The sequence below is a fragment of the Mustela nivalis genome, assembly GCF_964662115.1.
Source record: "Mustela nivalis genome assembly, chromosome: 3".
Classification (NCBI taxonomy): Eukaryota; Metazoa; Chordata; class Mammalia; order Carnivora; family Mustelidae; genus Mustela; species Mustela nivalis.
In genome coordinates this window covers 130,897,978-130,918,625 of record NC_139022.1, presented here as the reverse complement: position 1 = coordinate 130,918,625, position 20,648 = coordinate 130,897,978, and the positions used below count along the sequence as shown (strand labels likewise).

Sequence of the window (20,648 nt, the reverse complement as noted above, 5' to 3'; positions counted from 1 at the left end):
TGAATTACAGAAAACTATTCTGCTGTTATCGCTGATTACCTATCTGGCTATCTCAACCAATATTTCAGTTCTATATTCCCAGCATGGGAATCTAATGGAGTCTAAAGATTCAACAAACATTTCTTGAATGAATGCGTCGGGTAAGTTGGCTTTTGGTTCTAGGATCCCTTAACTCTCTTAATTTTAGTGAGGACCACAAAGAGCTTTTGTTTGTGTGAGTGTTATACTTATCAATATTCATTGTATTAGAAGTGAGAGCTGAGGGGTACCTGGGTGGCCATAAAAGACGCCATAAAGCATCTGCCTTCGGATCAGGTCATGATCCCAGGGTCCTGGGATCCAGCCCTGCTTGGGGCTCCCTGCTCAGCAGGAAATCTTCTCCTTCTCCCTCTGCTTGCTACTCTGCCTACTTGTGGGCACTCTCTCTCTCTGTGTCTGTTAAATAAATAAAATAAAATCTTAAAAAAAAAAAAGAAGTTAGAGCTGAAAAATATTTAATATTTATTACTTTAATATAACAATACACCTATTATATGCCAACGTACTCTTTTTATAAATCACTGTATTTTCCAAAACAAAAAATCCGAGTAGTGAGAAGAGTGGCATTGTTTTGCATTTATGCAAATATCTGGCTTAATAGAAGACCGCTCGATTCTCATAGCTCCTTCTACGTTTAATACATTGCGCGATCACATGACACCGCCTCTGCAAAACACTGTATTTTTGAAAGGGATGTGGAAAAGCAATTAACTTAGTATTATGATGAAAACTGTTTTGATCTAGTAATGGGCCACTGGAAAGGCACACTTTGAGAACCATTAAAGAAAAAACTATTTGGACAAGGTTTATGCTTCAGGATTCCTCTATACATTGTTAGCATAAGAGATCACAGTGAAGGAGTAAAAGTTAACGGCGTGGAGGCAGTCTCTTTCTTCTGTGCTGAGTAATGCAGAGTGTCGCCGTAACTCAAGATGACCACCGTCACTGGCATTTCAGTCCGTACACTGACGTCACACAACGCGACAGCGACGCGCTCTCTCCCGGAGACTTCCACTACACTTCCCAGAATGCTTTGCCAACGACGACGCCATTGGTTGGTGTCGAGGGAAGTGCACTTGACTGAGCGGAAATAGAAGATCCCGGAGACTGGGAAGGTGAGGACGAGAGGGACTGGGAAGCTGTGAGTAGCTGCGTGGGCTTGTCCGCTTTGGTTGTGAGAGACTCAGCTACAGGACGAACTGTTGGGAAACGTAGGGTGGCCCCTCCGTACTCTGGGGACCTTAAACTCGCGTTCTTCCTCTAGACCTGGCGGCAGGGAGAAATAGAACATTGCTGTGGAGGCGAAATCTTCGTATTAAGATCTTGCTGTTTGAAGTTTTCTTGGGACGAGCTGGGACGAATTCGGGCCCTTGTCGCGACACAAGGGGTCGTTGGCGTGATTTTGCTGCGACCCGAGGGGCGGGGCTGCTCACGGTCTGACTCAGCTTCTGCAGCAGTGGTTTTCAATTGGCTGTACATTAAAATCACCTGTGATGTCTTTTTAAAAATACAGGTGTTCTGGGCCTAGGCCAGAACAACAAATCAGAATCTGTGGAGAATAAGATGCGGGCAGCAGTACTTGCTAAAGCGTCCAAGTGTTATGTTGTCTAGCCAGGGTTGAGAACCACTCTCTCAGTGTCTGAGTCTGACCCCCACGGGGATCCTGAGTAGGATCAGCTGCGCCAGAATTCTCCTCCCACTATAACCTGCGTTGGTTCTACAGCACACATTTGAGTGAAGTTGATGATCACTGGGCACCGATTGCGTTTTGAGCCCCATCGAAAACTTACACTTGAGCTTCATACGGCCTGAAAAGGCAGGCCGGCATTTTTTTTTTCTTTTTTTGACTTAGAATCTGGCTCTTAATTCTGAATAAAGGTTAGGGCTGTTTCATTTTCTCGCCACTGTTTTAGCTTATCTTTTTTGCTACGCGGACAAAATTCAAGCGGTGGAACGAGGAAGAGCCACGTAAAAACCCATCTCCGGGTGGGAGGGTGGGGAAAAAAAACCGTTTCTTTTTTGCTTATATGAAATTCTGAAAGGAGAGTCAGTAAAATGTTTGGCATTATTTACGGGCTTATGATAACCAACTTTTTTATAATGAATTTTGGTGAAAGAAAATTAGGGTGTATTTTCGGTTTTGATGCAGAAGTTTATGTGTAATAGATAGGATTTTTTTTCAAATACAGGTTTCCCTTGCTGTCTGAAAGTTGAGCATCCTGTCAAGCCTATCCTAAGCTGAAAATGGCCTAAAGCAAAGGTTATCCACATGCACCGCCCCCCTTTTCAAAAGGTGGAGTTATACTACTTAGCTTTTATGAAAAACCTACATTAATATTTATGTTTTTACTAATTGAAAGAAATCTGAAGGGGATTTTCACTTTTATGAAAACTGTTAATACTAATGTAGATATCTTAAAAGCTAAGTGGCATAAGGCAGACATTTGGAAAGTGGTGGATATTTGCATGAGCACCATTACCTAACATATTTCCTTTTTTCCCAGAGCTTCAGCTTCACCTTCCTCACTGACACAGCATGGGGGAGAAGTCAGAAAACTGTGGGGCTCCAGAGGATCTCTTCAATGGTTTGAAAATTACAGATCCCCAGGAAGCAGAGTGTGCTACCCCTCCGGTTTCCAGTCCCAGAGATCACCATCTACAGAGCAAGCTGCTCAAGGATGTTGAGTCTCATTCCCAGGAAGACCAGGGAGAAGAGGAGTGTTTTCATGACCTTAGTGCCTCATTTGAGAAGGAGGAGCCAGGAGCGGACAAGGTTGAGAACAAACCTGATGATAATGTGAATTCTTCTGAACTTGATGAAGAATACCTAATAGAACTGGAAAAAAACATGCCAGATGAGGAGAAACAGGTAAATATTTATTGTGCACAATCTGCAACATAAACTGCTTTTTAAATTGAATAAATGTGGTTTCTACAGTATCTTAGATTGGGTCATATCTATGGTGAAGAGTTATGTGCCCATCTGTGTCCATTTCACTTTAGTAGTGGTGGAACTCAGATAAATCAGTAGCATGGCAGGGAAGCATTCAGTCTCTGCTTAACAAACATTTCCTCTCTTTTTTTTTTTTCTTTTTGGTCAGCTTTAAGTTCTTATGTCTGTTTTATATAATTTTGTTTTCTAAAACCCATATATACCTTATAGCTTAAAAAAAAAAAAAATGACCTTTTGGGGCACCTGGGTGGCTCAGTATTTAAGCATCTGTCTCTTGATTTTGGCTCAGGTTATGAGATCAGGGTGGTGAGATCAAGCCCTGCTGAGGCTCCAAATTGGGCTTGGAGCCTGTTTTAAGATTCTCCCTCTCTCTCCATCCCTCTCTGCAGCCCCAGCCCTTTAAAAAAAAAAAAAAAAAAATGACTTTACTGATGGTTGGCTGAACCATTACAGGCTGAAATTCTTGTAAAGGACATTTTCTGGTGAGACTTTAGAGTTATGATATGCTGCCTATTTGTGTTAATTCTTTGATAGCAATAAATGACTACCTGAATATCCTAGTGGTAGTTTGGTTGCAGAGGGCAATGACTGGGGCCTGTGTTATTTATATAACATCCTTGAGGAACAGAATTGTGTATGATAGTAGTTATTTTTGTTAGCACCTATAGTGTACCAGCCACTGAGCTTAAAAAATTATTTCTGTTTTCATGTATTCTTCAAAACACAGCCTTGAGACATACTGTTAGCATTCCCCACTGGAGAACAAAACTTAGTAACTTGCCTAAGATCCCACATCTAATAAATGGTAGAACTGATTCTCAAACTCAGATCTGTTTTAATCTAAAGTATAATGTAGAATTTAATAGCAAAAATAGTTCTTTCTACAAAGCAGGTACACTAATAAAATGTACACTTTCCTGCTTCTTTGCCCCTGAGCCACATTCTTAACTGGGTAAGCCTTCACTTTTGAAGAGAGAAGTCTTGGTATCCGCCCACATACCCTTCCTTCTCATCTCATAAGCAAGGTCATCTGAAGAGTTACCATAATATCTGAGCTTGTCTCAAAGAACTTGAATGAGATCTGTAGCTTAGGCTTCTGAAGAACTCACTTACAAAACAGGGTATGCTATTTGGGTAATGGGCCAAGATACTAATGTGCATTATTAACAGTGGGAGTGGGGAGGTAATGTGACATGGAGAGGAGCATCTTGTCTCTCCTTAGGCATTTTTCATTTTCAAGTCTGTAAGTCTGTTAGTTTTAACATGCATGTATTAGCTTTTGTGCTAATGTGTGCCATCAGAAGAGAAGAATAAAAGGCAAAAATGACTTAGTTTCATAAAATACCTCAGCAGAAATGGCTCAGAAAATTAAATCATACACTATTTGATAATTAGGGAGGTGATTTTCCAGAAAGCGTTTGGTTCAGCTTTGATTTCACTTGTGCAGACTTTTTAGAAACATTAAATGTCTGTGTTAAAATGTTAGCTTGTTTTTCTGATACTTAGTACTTAATATATTTTATATTTTTTAATATATTTTGCCCTAGTACTGAATTTTCTACAGTGCCATTGGTTTGACAGTTGTGTGGTTTGGCTCAGCTTCCCATTTCCCAGTTTAGTAAAAACTTTGTGCCTCCTGGTCAGGAATCATATTTTAAGTTCTATAAATATTTAAAATAATTTTATTACCTATAAATTGAATATTCTAAATAGCACAATGCCTTTTAAACTTTTTTCTTCCTTTTAAAAATTAAGATGTGGGGCACCTGGGTGGCTCAGTGGGTTAAGCCTCTGCCTTCGGCTCAGGTCGTGATCCCGGGTCCTGGGATCGAGCCCCCCATTGGGCTCTCTGCTCAGCAGGGAGCCTGCTTCCCTCTCTCTCTCTCTCTGCCTGCCTCTTTGCCTACTTGGGATCTATCTTTCTGTCAAATAAATAAATAAAATCTAAAAAAAAAAAAATTTAAAAATTAAGATGTAACTTATATATAGTGAAACTGTTCAAGTTCTGTGTATAGTTCAGGGAGTCTTGACTACCATATGCACCTGTGTAACTCACCCTTATCAGGATCCACAACATCTCCATCATTCCAGAACCTCCCTTTGTGCTTCACCACTCATTCCATTCTTCCAGCCCTACCAACCCAAGGGCCCACTGTTCTCTTTCCTGATAGGTTGGTTTTTTCTGTTCCAAACTTTAGTGTAAATCTCGTTTCAAATATAAACATTTTATATTTGTATATAAATCTCTGTTTATCATAGCTTAATTTGAAAATTTATAACAATATCTCTTATTGTTGTGAAACAATATGCTGTGAAACAATGTGCTGTGGGATTAGCCATTGTTATATTAACTCCACTAAGGAAACAACCTCCGAGAGTACAGACTGCCTTTACCTAATTGTGGTTCTACTCTATGAGATATTTTTATGCTGTTTTGATAAATATCTTGTGAAATTTTTAGAAAGCAAGCAGAACAGATGAAGAAATGTCTCTTCACTGCACATGTGTTTTGGTTTTATAGGCCATCTGAAACAGGATACCTTTGATTCTTTTAAAATAGGACAAAATTGAGATAATCAGCAACAATAAAATAAACACAAATGGCCAAAAATGTGAAGACTTTCAGCCTCACTAATAATTTTTCTTTTGAGATTTATTTCTTTATTTTGGGGGGAGAGGTAAAGAGAGTGGATGCATACATAAACACACACACACCCAAGCAGGTAGGGGCAAAAGGAAAGAGTCATCAAGTGGACTCCGTGCTGAATGTGGAGCCCCACGTGGGGAATCAGTCTCATGACCCTAAGATCATAACCTGAGCTGAAACCAAGAGTTGGAGGTTCAACTAACTGAGCCACCCAGGCGCCCCCCCCCACTAATAATCCTTTAATGCAAATTAAAGCACTGTCTTGGGTATTTATCTGATGTCAACAATGAGAGGACTAGGAGTGCATGTACTAATTTTGAGAGTTTAAAGTGCTATGTCATTTCTGTGGGATACAGGTGTCAAATTTAGGCCAGGGCCATCAATAGAACCTTCTGCAATGACGGGAATGTTCTATGTCTACTCTGTTCAATATGGTAGCTACTGGCCATCAGCTATCATGTTTTAATAGTCATGAGCTGGAGCATTTGAAATGTGACTAGTAGAATTGAGGAACTGAATTTTAAAATTTTTTATTTCCTCTAATTTAAATAGTCACATGTGGCTAGTGCATACCATATTGGACAGCACAGCTAAACCTCTGATTCTCTTTAGTCATTTATTTTAAGGAAGTTACTAGAGATGTGTACAGATATATATAAAAATGTGTTGCAGCATCCATAATTTTGGACATTAGAAAAAATGTTCAACAGAGGGTATTAAACAATTTTGCCATTTTTACATGGTAGCATATTATGCAGTCATTAAAAAGAAAGATAAATCTTAATATTGACAGGGGAAAAAATGCCTGTAATGTTAAATGAATTAAAGAGGTGTGATAGGGGCACCTGGGTGGCTCAGTGGGTTAAGCCTCTGCCTTCAGCTCTGGTCATGATCCCAGAGTCCTGGGATCGAGCCCCACATCAGGCTCTCTGCTCGGCAGGGAGCCTGCTTCCTCCTCTCTCTCTGCCTGCTTCTCTGCCTACTTGTGATCTCTGTCTGTCAAATAAATAAATAAAATCTTTAAAAAAAATAAAAAATAAAAAAAATAAAGAGGTGTGATAATATGGCTTATAATAAGAGATATGTATTTGGTTTTTGTCAGTTCCTGGCAGAGAGATCTTAAAACCCTTGGAATTGCCTAATAAGAGATAAGAGTATACTTTGTTATTTAAAACAAGTCCCTTTCAACCACACATGAGGTGATTTTTTTTGGAAAGCCCCTAAAGATGAGGTCTGGTTGTCAGAGTTTGGAGCTTTCAGTGCCACCCTACCCTGCCCCCACCTCCGGGAAGGGGACAGGGGCTGGAGATTGAATTAATCACTTGTGACCAGTGATTTGACCAGTCATGCTTATGTGCTGAAACCTACATTGAAGACTCAGAGAGCTTCCACACTTAGTGAACATGTAGAGTTGCAAAGAGGGTGACACGCCCAGGGGGCATGGAAGCTCAGTGCTCCTTCCCATGTACCTTGTCCTATGCATCCCTTCTGCCTATTGCCAGAGTTACAGTCTTTAGAATAAACTGGTAACCTGGACTTGCAGTTAGCATCTGAAGTAGTAGGGGTGGCATTGGGGCCAGTCTGGTGGCACCGAGCCTTTAATTTGTAGGATCTGACACTATCTTCAGGTGAATCATGTCCAAATTGAGCTAAGTTGCAGGACAGCAGCTGGTGTCTGCTATAGAGTTGGAAGTGCTGGGGGAAACTCCTACACATCGGGTCACAGAAGTGTTCCATGTGAGGTTTTTTTTTTTAAGATTTTATTCATTTATTTGACAGACAGAGATCATAAGTAGTCAGAGAGGCAGGCAGAGAGAGAGAGGGGAGGAAGCAGGCTCCTCGCTGAGCAAAGAGCCTGATGAGGGGCTCGATCCCAGGACCCTGAGATCATGACCTGAGCTGAAAGCAGAGGCTTTAACCCACTGAGCCACCCAGGTGCCCCTCCATGTGAGTTTTGACAAGAGAGGAGACACACAAGATATGTTTTCCCTTTCCAGCAAGTTATAGTCAGTGATGTTTCCTTTTAAGTTAAAAACCTATGTGAAAATATGTTCATACAGAGAAGTTTGGACTGATACAGGATGTGATTATTGACTAATTTTTATTTATACACTTTTTTGACCTATAGTTGACATACAGTGTTGTATTAGTTTCAGATGTTTAATATAGTCATTTGACAATTCTATATGTTACTCATTTCTTACCATGATAATGCTTACTAACTATCAACATACAAAGTTACTATTATTGATTGTATTCCCTGTGCTGTACTTTTCATCCCTGTGGCTTATAACTGGAAGTTTTACCTCTTAGTCCCTTTCACCTATTTTTCTGATTCCCCACTTTTTTCTTACAATAAGCATGCATTAAATAAACAAGACAAGTTACTCCGTTTTAAGAATATAAATAAATAAAAATTTATTGTTTACCACCAGCATGAACTTTTTACCAAGAAGCATATAAAGCTGACCTTTGAGGATTTAGAAAGAAATGTTATTATAGGATCTGTGTATTGGTAAATGTTTCTCTTCAGGAAGAATCAAGTATCAATAGCTAAAGCCTGTCATTCAAGCTGACTTGACCTGTCCTGTGCTGAGAAGATAATCCCGGGTCAGGAGGAGTTCCAGTTCTCAGCAGAACTCATAAATCATGGAGAGAAGGAAGGGAAGGGCAAAAACAAAAACAAGAGTAATGGAGGAGGAAGGCAGTGAATTTTTTTTTTTTTTTTTGGGTGGGCAGCAAAGTCAAGTTTATTGAGTGATAATAGTACAAAGCTCCCAAAGAGGGTGGGGACCTGAGAGGGTTGCCTGGCAGTAAAGATTTTTTAAAACAGGCAAAATCTCTTAAGGAAAGTACTGTGTATATGTGTGTGTATATCTTAACCTTTTGTGAAAATTTGAAAGTTGACATGACTACCCAGAGGAATGGGATTTTAGCAAACATTTGAGATGTACTAGATCTGTGAAGCAAGTAAGTGATTATTAAAAGCCTGGTTGAAGTAAAGGACAAATCTGGTAGCACATGAGAATTGTTGCTATAATATTAAATGCAAAGATAACTTTATATTATGGGGACCTGTGAACATACTGGATTTTGGTGCTGTCGATCCTATAATAGAATCACTTTTTATGGGCTACTTGTCACAATGGAGTTCAGTACTCATGTGTATATTCTCTAGATGATTTCTTTATTTCTTTTTTTTAATTTTGTTTATTTGAGAGAGAGAGCATGGAGTGGGGTGAGGAGCAGAGGAAGAAGCAGATTCCCCACTGAGCAGAGAGCCCAGTGTGGGCCTTGATCCAGGGACTCCAGAATCATGACCTGAGCTGAAGGCAGACGCTTAACCAGGCATGCCTCCCTAGTAATTCTTACATGCTCACTGAAGTTTGAGGACCTCTGTCTTGCACATCATCTTCCTTCATCAAGTAGCTGTTGAATAAATGGTGTGATTATCTCTGCTGTAAGGGCCAGTAATTGATCTTACAAGTTACAGTTTATCTCATTCATTTATCTACTCCAGAAATATTTGTATTTCTTCCATTTGTTGGACATTGTTTGAGGCTCTTAAGAATACAGTGGTAAACAAGACAAGAGAATTTCTCTTCTCTCATAGCTGGGAGATATTTTTTAAAAATTTAAAATAAAAATAAAGAAATAAATGATAAGATGAAGTGATGAGGGGTGGGATTGGAAGGATGGGAAGGACTACTTTGGGTTGGTCAGGAAGGGCCTCTCTGGAGAGGTGTATCAGCAAAGACTGGAAGGGAAAAAGGAGTTAAGTATGTGACAGTCGGATAGGGAACTGTTTCATGCAAGGGGAGAAAGTAGTATATAACACAATTCCTTGGCTACTGTGGGTGGATGGTGATACCGTTTATAAATACAGAGAAGACGCGGGGACTTTGAGTTCATTAGCGCTCTAGTGATTTAATTCTTGCTGTAAATAAAAAAGTTTATTTGTAAGCCAAAATGAAGATTTAGTGATTTTAAAAAGATTTAGTCATTTGCTGCCTCCTGCCAGTTGTTTATACATAGTATTCATTTGCAAATAGGTCCATGTATAGATCGATTTAAGTAAGGGATAAAAAAGTCTGTTGTTTGGTGAACATGTACTCAGAGTGCAAGGTTCTGGGATTTTAAGACCTTTTCCTTAGTCTCCGAAAACATAAAGAATTGTTCGTTCCTTCAAGACCGTTTATGTTTAACCAGGAACCATTATTGAAGTATTGGTTTGGAGCAGTTCTTTATCAGTTCTTTTCCTACCTCTTATTTTTCCTAACTCCCACAGTACTTAATCCTTTTGATTTCTACCTTTCTGCTACCTTTTTGCATTATTTGTTGCTGTAACAATGAGCGTGTTTGCAGGGAACATTCTCTTAGTCACTTCCAGAGAGTTTTCAGTGACTTTTCTGTAATGGCCTGCATATTCTGTTAACCTTATGAGAAAACTCTTTCTGGTTTGTTTCCCTTTTATTTAATTTTTAATGGGCATTCTTTTGAACTAAGGTTGCCACATTTATTAATTTCTTAGAGTTTACTAGTATTGGGTTTAATAAACACTATTTTTTTTTTAATGAACACTATTGTCAAGTGATCAAATAAAATCCTAGAACTTAAGAATTGGAAGGGACCTTAGATTTCTGACCTGAGTTTAAGTCAGGGGAAATAATATTTCCAAAATGTTTACTCCAAAATATTTGGAAGTTAGTGGGTGTTTGTGGGTTGTTGTTGGGTGTTTTTGTTTGTTTGTTTGTTTTAAGATTTTATTTATTTATTTGAGAGAGAGAGCAGGGGGAGAACTAGAGGGAGAGGGACAAGCAGACTGTCAACAGAGTGACCTTCGATGTTCCTTGTGTTTATTAAGGAAGATCACTTTATATAGATCAGTGGTTCTCAAACTTTATCATATCTAAGAATCACAGGAAATATATTAATCATGCAAAGTCCTGAGACGTGTCTGATAGCACAGACTTGTTAGGTGGCAGCCAGGAATCTGCTTTGTTAATGAGCATCCGGGGTCATTTTGATATGGGTGGAACTGTGGCACTCTTTGAGAGACAGAAAACCAGACTGACACATGACCAAGCTTCAAAAACACAAATGTAACCAGCATACTGACTGCATCTAACATCAGAAGAATAGTTTACAAATGGGATGTTTTTCTTTTACCCTCATCTGTGCTTGGGGTCTCAAATAGACTTGTTGGGCAGAATTTAAACAGCACTGAAGTAAGGTCTTTTAAATTGAGTTTTGCAAATAGAATTTTCTAAGCTGAGAAGGAAATATTTCCAAGGTTAGTTCCTCATAGAGCAGTCGTCTTTCCTGAGAAATACAGAACTTAATGAGAGGTCAGGTTCTAAATACAGCTTAAATCCAGAGATCTTCCCTCCAGGCCCCCTAGACGGTTTCTAAAAGTGACTTGTGAAGAGAACAAGTGTGTCTGTTTGTGTAAGGCTTCCACGTCTAATTTCAAAGAAAACAAAACTGAAGCTTTCGTTTCCTTTTTAATGATAAGGGACTGGCGTAATTTTCCACGTGTAATTTTCTCATCTCACCTGGATAACAGCAAAGCAGCAAAGTTTTGTTGCATGTGCTTCCATTTTCCAGCCCTTTAGCAAGTATGTAGGGTTTTTTGTTGGTGGTGGGGTTTTTTCATTTGTTTGTTTTTGTTTTTTGAGGGTTTTGTTGTTGTTGTTTTTTAAAACACTCTCTTTGACCCTTATGGTACTTGATCTCTGGCAGCAGTGCTTGACTTGTTTTATTTTGTAGCAATTACTTTACAAAACTGCAGGGGGAAGCAGAGAGCTGCTGATAGATTTATGATACAGCCAGGGCTGTAACCACAGATTAGTAGAACCTCTGACCTTCCCTGTTTGCTTGCCACTCAGATTGCTACTTATTACTGACAACACCACTGGGCATGAGTTATTTCATCTTCTGCTTTGAATCAAATCAGCCTCCTCAAACAGTGGAACTGCTGGTTATTCACGGCCTACGTTCCAGAACCACAGTGTCACGTGATCAGAGGGAGAAGGGGAACAGTCACTGGCAAAAAAGCCACAGATTTCAGGGTTGTTTCCTAAAGTTCAGTAATTTTTCATGAGTATTACTTTGTTATAAGCTTTTAGTCAGTTTTTGGGTCACCAAAGTGGTTGGTTTTTATCATTTTGTCCAATTTATAGTTGCTTTTTAGGTAGAGGATTTGGTAACCTCCTCATTTTGCCACATCAGAAATCCCACCCAGTATTGAATTTTGATCTGTGTAAGTATTTTACACATTAAAATATTAAAATTAAACCAGAACAGATGAGGAAAAGAATTAAGCCTTAAAATGGATTATACATAGAAGCAAATTAATATAACTATATCAAATTGATTACATAGAGAATACAATTCCAGTAACTTTGGATATAGTACTTTGACTGTTAACCCTGAGTAGAATATACTCTGAAGTTAGAACTGCAATGAAATTTTGAACTATACATAATAGGTTCATTATAGGTAATGATATTCGTGTAGTAATTTCAGCCCTTTTTTGTTGATTTTAGGATAGAGCGAATGAGTAAATATGTTATTATTGGAACCAGGGTTTTCAGTGTGGGAAATGGTGAGCAAGAATCCAGTGGTGTTCACTTGTATGAATACATACAAGATTCCGTGTGTATGTATTCTTTTGACTCATGAGATTTGGGGTTTTTTTTCCTTTTTTAAAGATGTATTTCTGGGGGCGCTGGGTGGCTCAGTGGGTTAAGCCCCTGCCTTCGGCTCAGATCATGATCCCAGGGTCCTGGGATCAAGTCCGGCATCGGACTCTCTGCTCAGCAGGGGGCCTGCATCCCTCCCTCTGTCTGTCTGCCTCTCTGCCTACTTGTCATCTCTCTCTCTGTCAAATAAATAAATAAAATCTTAAAAAAAAAAGATGTCTTTCCGGCCTTTCTTATGGAGAGGGCCTAAAAGCAGTGACTTGCTAGTAACAGGAAACATACTAGCATCCAGATCTTGGTTTCTAAATACCATTCATTCCCCATCAAAAGGATCCAGGACTCCCTGGAGAAATGGCTGATTCCAAGACCAGAGCAGGCATAGTACAAAGTATTGCACCTGGAACACAATATATACTTGGCAGCAAAGTCCACCCTTAGGAGGGCAGACCCAGGCAAAGATGAATGCAGCTTCTGGAAGTCAGCTGAGGAGACTCAGGCAGGAAACCCCAGAGCGTGGTCTAAAACGGCTCCATGGGAGGAAATGTACAATTAGTTGAGGGCCTGGACAGGGGCCCCTCTTGCTAGGGTAAGGGCTGCACAGTGTTTTATACCCAAGAAATCATTTAAACATTAAGTAATATTCCAAACATTGTGCAATATTTTTATTGCATATATATACACATTTTTTAAATATATATAATGTGAGACAGAATTGAATCCCCAAATTAGAGGTACTAATGTACAGTGTGTTCAGAGAAAGATTGTGCAAAGAAGGAAGTAAAAGGTATCTCTGGGGAGGAGGTAGGCTTTGTGGTGGACTTTGAAAACAGGAAAATTTGATTTGGGCAGTTAGGAAGAAGTTACAGAAGAGAAACGGGTATTCCAGGGTAGGGATGCATAAACAAAGGATTGGGATGAAGGATAAGGGGGTGAGTGTTGAGAGGCCATAAAGAGATCAGATTGTCTAGAGGAGGGACTTTTGTTGGATGGTAATGAGAGAGAAGGCTGAATAGAATAGAATTTTGGTGTAGTGTTAAGAAAGGAAATGAAGAGATTTCTGAATTTTGATTTTCTTACCTGTAAAATGGGTAGTTTAATACTTTGATGCTTACATCTCAGAATTGCCTTGCAAAAAGCAATGAGCTAATTAATACATGTGAATACAGATTTTAAGAAGCTATAGTGATGTAGATTATATTAAATTTTGAACTCCAGACTGAAAAGTTTGCAGTTGTGGTAGTAACTGTTGAAATAAACTCTATTCATCAAGAGCATTGTCTCTCTGGGGTTTTCTTGACAGCTCTTGTGATGATTTATAATGCAGAATAATACCCCTATTTCTGCCTGAGTTTTCAGTGATGGGGAGGAGTACTGAGTAAAAGAGCCCTGTAAAATTTCTTTGGTTTCTCTTGTTATGGAAATGTAATTCTAGAGCAGATGTTTCTCTGTGAGGTCTCTGGAGTGTGTTAAAAGACATTGTTGGAGGGGTGCCTGGCTGCGTCAGTCTCTAGACCCCACGACTCTTGATATCTGGGGTTGTGAGTGCAAGCCCCACATTGGGCACAGAGATTACTTAAAACATTGTGGAGACATGAGAGGACTCCTGACCACATTAGACCAGAACCAGGAATGATTTGAACCTGGTAATGCTGCTGAATGTCAGCGCTATCAGCTCATGTACGTGTGTATACTCTTGGCAGTTAGCATGCTAAGTAACACTTACTCCTACAAAATCTGTCTTTGGGTTCCGGTGACGTTTACACAGTATGCATGCCATCTTTTGGAGAAAGAGAATGTTCCGGCAGCAGCATAAACCCTAGTCTTTGTACTGGGATCAAGTTAGTCTCTTGGCACAGCTGGGAGATAGTACAGCTTTCTCTTAAAAGTGCTATTTTTAGCTGTTTCCAAGGAGATGTTCAGCATGATATTGATAATTGCATTAATCCTCAATTTACACAATCTGTGGAAGCAGCAGCTCTTTTCCAGTGTTTACTGCTTAATGAGCCACTGAATTGTGATTTGTCAGTCAAAAAAAATGAAATGCCTTCCTTCAAATAATTGGCATCAGAAATATGTTCAGGATCTCTTCCCTTTACCAGTTCAACTCTTAGTCCTAGTTACAAAGACACCGAGCATAGCGTAACATTTAAACTTGTCAAATCACTACTTCATACACCTGAAACTAATGTAACATTGTATGTCAGCACACTCAAATTAAAAAATTAATTTAAAAAAATAGGGAGAAAAAGAAACTGAACTTTTCTCAGGCTGCCTGCTCAGGCTGGCCATTACAGGTAATTCCTTCCGGGTATACCTTGGATCTAAGTTTTGCCTACTGGTATTTTAATGTTCTAAATTTACCAAAGAATGATTAAACTCCTTACAAACACACATACACACACACACACACGTCTAATCTGGTGGTCTGAGTGCTTCATCTGTGTTCATAAAACATTTCTGATGAATTTGCAATGGAGAATAGATTATAAATCAGAAAGTAGCTTGAAATTAGAGTTAAAATAGGGGAGAATGTAAGTTCCTAAAGGATAGATAATAAATTCTAGTAACTTGATGAGTTGTTTAAAAAAATTTTTGTTTTTGAAATAACCTTTTGAAATAACATTTCTAAATATTTTAAAGACCTTTAGGACCTATGTTGCATTTATTTTTATGATTATGTAATTTTCTCTTAATATGCTACATGGCATTAATATATATTGTAACATCAAACTAGCTTTTCATTTCACTTTTAGAACATTATTGGTCAATTATGCATGGGTGTATGATTTAAAATTGGCAAAGAATTTGCTATTATAGGATTTTAAGTTTACTTTAATTGAAATTATTTTATAATTTTTTAATATCATTTTTTTCATACTCCTTTCATCCATTCTCCCACTCCCTAACCCTGCCTCTGGCAACTGCCGATCTGTTCTCTGTATCTGTGAGCTTGTGATTTTTTTTGTTGTTTAGATTCCATATTTAAGAAAAATCATAAGCTATTTGTTTTTGTTTTGTTTTGTTTAAGATTTTATTTATTTATTTGACAGAGAGAGATCACAAGTAGACAGAGAGGCAGGCAGAGAGAGAGAGGGAAGCAGGCTCTCTGCCAAGCAGAGAGCCCAATGTGGGACTTGATCCCAGGACCCTGAGATCATGACCTGAGCCGAAGGCAGCGGCTTAACCCACTGAGCCACCCAGGTGCCCCTGTTTTTTTTTTTTTTTTTTTTATTGACTTATTTCACTTAGGATAATGCCCTCAAAAACCATGCATGTTATGGTGAATGGCAGAATTTCATCTTTTTATAGCTGAGTAATATTCACTGTATGTATCTATATGGCACAATATTGTTTTTTTTAACTAGGTAAAGAACTTTATTAACCTTATTTCAAAGTTTATTCCTAGGCTTCTTCACCTTAATTAGCTGCAAAGAATGAATTATATAGAAGCAAAAACCGAAGAGAGCTACAGTGTCCAAGGGGCTTGGGCTTAAAAATATTAGAGATCTAGATTTATCATATCCATGAAAAATTTTTTTAAAACAGTCATAATTTAAAATAGCTGCCAGGGTGCCTGGGTGGCTCAGTCAGTTAAGCGTTTGCCTCTAGCTCAGGTCATGATCCCCTGGATCACATCGGGCTCCCTGTTCAGTGTGGAGCCTGCTTCTCCCTCTCCCTCTGCCGCTCCCCCTGCTTAGGGGTGCCTCTCTCTCAAATAAATAAAATCTTTAAAATAAAATAAATAGCAGCTCCCAATAACTCTTTTAAGTTTTACCTTCCAGAAGTTGACTCAGTTCAGTTTGCTTCATTCTTGGAATCTTCATCAAAATTCTCCACAAGATCTGGAACTTCATCATCCTCATCCTTTCCGATGGAAAAGTGATGCTTTTCAAATCCACACATTGTTTGGGCAGAGCTTCAGCCAGTCTTCTTAAACTAGTCAGACTGCCTTCACGAAATTGGTGTGAGATAGTAGCCTTTCTATCAGCTGCTGTCTCAGCATGGCCTGGAACGGTGAAGGCGTTCACTTCCCAGGTTGTCTGAACTTTGGCATTGTTAAAGTTACCCCAACTTCTTTAAGGCAAACTGAAGTTTTTTTATCATCTGCCGTAACTGTTTCCTGGGCCACTTTCTTTCATCAGGCTGTTCCTTTCCCACCACTGCATACTTGTACTTAAGAGTTTGGTGAGTTTCTCCTGGTCATGAGAGTTTCATTCATTTTGTTGGACTAAAATGGGAATGAGCAGGGGACTAGGGTTGGCATTCAGAGGATCTCAGGCAGACCAGCTGAGATTTAGGTGGATAGACGGCCGCTAGAAGGAGGCTGGAAGTGATGGCTATACCATTTCTTTATCCCTTCATCCACTGATAGACACTTAGGTTGTTACCATATCTTGGCTGTTGTAAATAATGCTGCAGTGAGCTTAAGGGTGCATATATCTTTCCAAGTTAGTATTTTCATTTTCTTCAGCTAAATACCCAGAAGCTGGGTGCCTGGGTAGCTCAGTTGGTTGAGCCTCTGCCTTCAGCTCAGGTCATGATCCCAGGGTGCTGGGATTGAGTCCCATGTCCGGCTGCCTACTCTGTGGGGAGTCTCCTTCTCCCTTGCCTTTGCTGCTTCCCCTTGCTCGTGCTCTCTATCAAATAAATAAAATTCTTCAAAATACATACATACATATATATGTATATACCCAGAAGCTGGTCCATATGTTAGTTCTGTTTTTAGTTTTTTAAGTAGGCTCTGTGCCCAGCATGAAGCCCAATGTGGACTTGAACTTAGTGACCCTAAAAATAAGACACGAGCTGAGATCAGGAGTTGGATGTTTGACCAACTGAGCCTCCCAGGCACCCATATTTAATTTTTTAAGGAACCTCCTTTCAGTTTTCCATAATGACTGTGCCAATCTGCATTCCCACCAATAGTGCACAGGGGTTCCCTTTTCTGTACATCCTCATCAAGGCTTGTTATTTCTTGTCTATTTTATAATAACCATTTTAACAAGTGTGAGATGGCATTTCATCATGGTTTTGATTTGCATCTCCCTGATGATTGATATTGTACATCTTTTCATATACCTGTCGGCCATCTGTATGTCTTCTTTGGAAAAATGTCTATTCATATCTTCTGTCCATTTTTTAATCAGATTGGGATTTTTGCTCTTAAGTTGTATGAGTTCTTTACATATTTTGGATATTACCCCCTTATCAGATAAATGATTTGAAAATATTTTCTCCTGTTCAGTTGGTTGCCTTTTCATTTTGTTGATTCCTTTGCTGTGCAGAAAATTTCAGTTTGACGTGTCCCCATGTGTTTATTTTTGCTTTTGTTGCCTTTGCTTTTGGTGTCAGATTCAGAAAATCATCAGTAAGACCTGTCAAGGAGCTTACTGCCTATGTGTTCTTCTAGAATTTTTTATGTTTTCAGGTCTTATGTTAAAGTCTTTAATCCAGGGGCGCCTGGGTGGCTCAGCCAGTAACCATCTGCCTTTTGCTAAGGTCATGATCCCAGAGTGCTAGGATCAAGCCCCACATCGGACTCCCTGCTCAGTGGGAAGCCTGCTTCTCCTTCTCCCACTCCCCCTGCTTGTGTTCCCTCTCTGTGTCTAATAAGTAAATAAAAATTTTTTTTAAAAAAGTTTTTAATCCATTTTGAGTTAATTTTTGTGTATAGTATGAGAGACAGTGGTCCAGGGTTTTTTATTTTTTAAAGAGAATTTTTTTTTTAATTTGTCAGAGAGCACAAGCAGGGGACAGCAGGCAGAAGGAGAAGCAGGCCTCCTGCTGAGCAAGGAGCCCAATGCAGGGCTCAGTCCCAGAACCCTGGGATCATGACCTGAGCCAAAGGCAGACACCTAACTGACTGAGCCACCCAGGCATCCCAGTGGTCCAGTTTCTTTTACAGTGTGGCTCTCCAGTTTTCCCAACACCATCTATTGAAGAGACTATCCTTTCCCCATTGTATACTCTTGGCTCTTTTGTCATAAATTAACTGATGGCACATGCGTGGGTTTATTCCTGGCCTCTCTAATCTGTTCCATTGATCTATGCATCTGTTTTTATGCTAATGCCACACTATTTTAATAACTGTAGCTTTGTAATATAGTTTGAAATCAGGGACCTTGGTGCCTCCAGCTTTGTTTTCCTTTGTAAGGGTTGCTTTAGCTGCTTGGGATTGAAATCACTATTTTTATTTCAGTCTAGTTGACACGCTATGCTGCATTAGTTTCAGGCGTACAACAGAGTGATGCAACACAGTGTTATCTGTTATGCTGTGTACACCACAGGTGTAGTTCCCATATGTCTCCATATATCACTGCTATAATATCATTGACTAATTCCTTAGGCTGTGCCTTTTATTCCTATGACTTATTCACTCCATAACCGAAAGCCTTTATTTCCTGTTCCCTTTCACTCATTTTGCCCAACCCTCAGCCCCCTCCCTGCTGGCAACTGTCAGTTCTCTGTATTTATAGGTCTGTTTCTGCTTTTTGTTTGTTTATTCATTTGTTTTTGTTTGTTTAGGTTCCACTTATGAATGAAACCATATGGTATTAGTCTTTCTCAGTCTGACTTATTTCATTTAGTATAATATCTAGTAGGTCCATCCATGTCGTCTCAAATGGTAGATCTCATCTTTCTTGTGGCTGCATAATATTCCATTATGTATCTATAGTACTTCCTTATCCATTTGTCCTTTAAGATTTATTTATTTATTTTAGAGACAGAGTGTGCCCATGAGCAGAGGGAGGGGCAGAGAGAATCTAAACCAGACTGCCCACTGAGCACAAATCCTGATGTGGGGCTCTATCCCATGAACCTGAGATCATGGCCTGAGCCAAAATCAAGATTCAGATAGATGCTTAACTGACTGAACTGCCCAGGCGCCCCTGTGTCCGTCTCTTGATGGACACTTAGGTTGCTGCCATATCGTGGCTGTTGTAAATACATGCTACAGTAAATGTGCATAAGGGTGCATATATCTATTTGAATTAGTGTTTTCCTTTTCTCTGGGTAAATACTCAATTGTGGAATCATTGGATCATATGATGTTTTTAATTGTAATTTTTCGAAGAACCTCCATACTGTTTTCCACACTGGCTGTACCAATTTACATTCTCACCAATAATGCACAAAAGGTTCCCTTTTTTCCACTTCCTCATCAATACTTGTTACTTCTCATCTTTTTTATTTTAGCCTTTCTAGCAGGTATAAGATGATGTCTCATTGTGGCTTTGATTTGCATTTCCTTGATGATTAGTGATACTGAGCATTTTTTTATGTGTCTGTTGGTCATCTGTACATCTTCTTGAAATAACTTTTAGCTGGATTTGTTATAGGGTTTTCTTGGCTTCTAGCATCCAACTTCCCTTCCTTATCTGGAGGAACTTTCCTGCATTGTAATCATGTTTGTGGGCAGTACCCCATGTTCCTCATTCCATTCTCTGACAGCCAAGGCCTATGAGCTATGCTTGACTTATTGGATGCTTTATTTCCTTTCTTTCTTTTTTTTTTTTTTTTTTTCTTTTTATTTCTCTTTATTTGAGAGAGCGCAGGGAGTCTGATGCAGAGCTGGATCCCAGGACACTGGGATCATGACCTGAGCTAAAGAAAGACACTTAACCAACTAAATCACCCAGGTACCCTCACTGGATGCTTCTGACCAAGACTTGGAATCTCAACTGGGGCAAAGAAAAGGAAACAGGATTTATTTGCTACTATTACAGCGCTGTCTTGGGCATATTCTTCCACTAAAAGATAATGAATGCTTTCTTGCTTCTTGATTAACAGAGTTACCTGAGTCCTGCCCTTTTTCTTAGCCTGTGTTTCAGGCCTCCGGGTGATTCTGTGAGCCCCAATATCTTTCTAGTGAATCTTCCCTCTAAATTTTTTTTTTTTGAAGATTTTATTTATTTATTTGACAGAGAGAGACACAGTGAAAGAGGGAACACAAGCAGGGAGAGTGGGAGAGGGAGAAGCAGGCTTCTTGCCAAGCAGGGAGCCTGATGTGGGGCTCTATCCCATGGTCCTAAGACCTGGCCTGAGCCAAAGGCAGACCCTTAACGACTGAGCCACCCAGGCGCCTCTTCCCTCCAAATTTATACCTAAGATACAGTCTTTTTGCTTGCATCCAGAAATCTTGATAGCATAGAGAACATTATGATCTAAGCACCTCTCTCCTAGGTAGTACTAAGTAAATGTGACTATAGTCTTACATTTTGATTCTCATCACCACCACCCATATTATTCTTTTTTTTTTTAATTCCCTTAGGATAGCCCTGTTCCAGATATGTTCTAGCTAAAAATG

General features: G+C 39.4%; 1 protein-coding gene across 4 annotated transcripts in view; it reads left to right on the top strand.

Annotated features, from left to right (window-relative positions):
* Window positions 1–1,036: 1,036 nt before the first annotated feature.
* The window catches only part of TTC1 (tetratricopeptide repeat domain 1), a 44,195-nt gene continuing 24,583 nt past the window's right edge, over window positions 1,037–20,648 (top strand). The window contains exons 1-2 of one of the 4 annotated variants that reach the window (XM_082725864.1): window positions 1,037–1,154; window positions 2,544–2,908. In XM_082725864.1, coding sequence (XP_082581990.1) covers window positions 2,576–2,908 — 333 coding nt within the window. In that variant the 5' untranslated portion in view covers window positions 1,037–1,154; window positions 2,544–2,575. Of the gene's footprint in view, window positions 1,251–2,233; window positions 2,333–2,543; window positions 2,909–20,648 lie in introns of those variants that run through there. The other 3 variants (XM_082725863.1, XM_082725865.1, XM_082725866.1) reach the window with 3 other exon arrangements.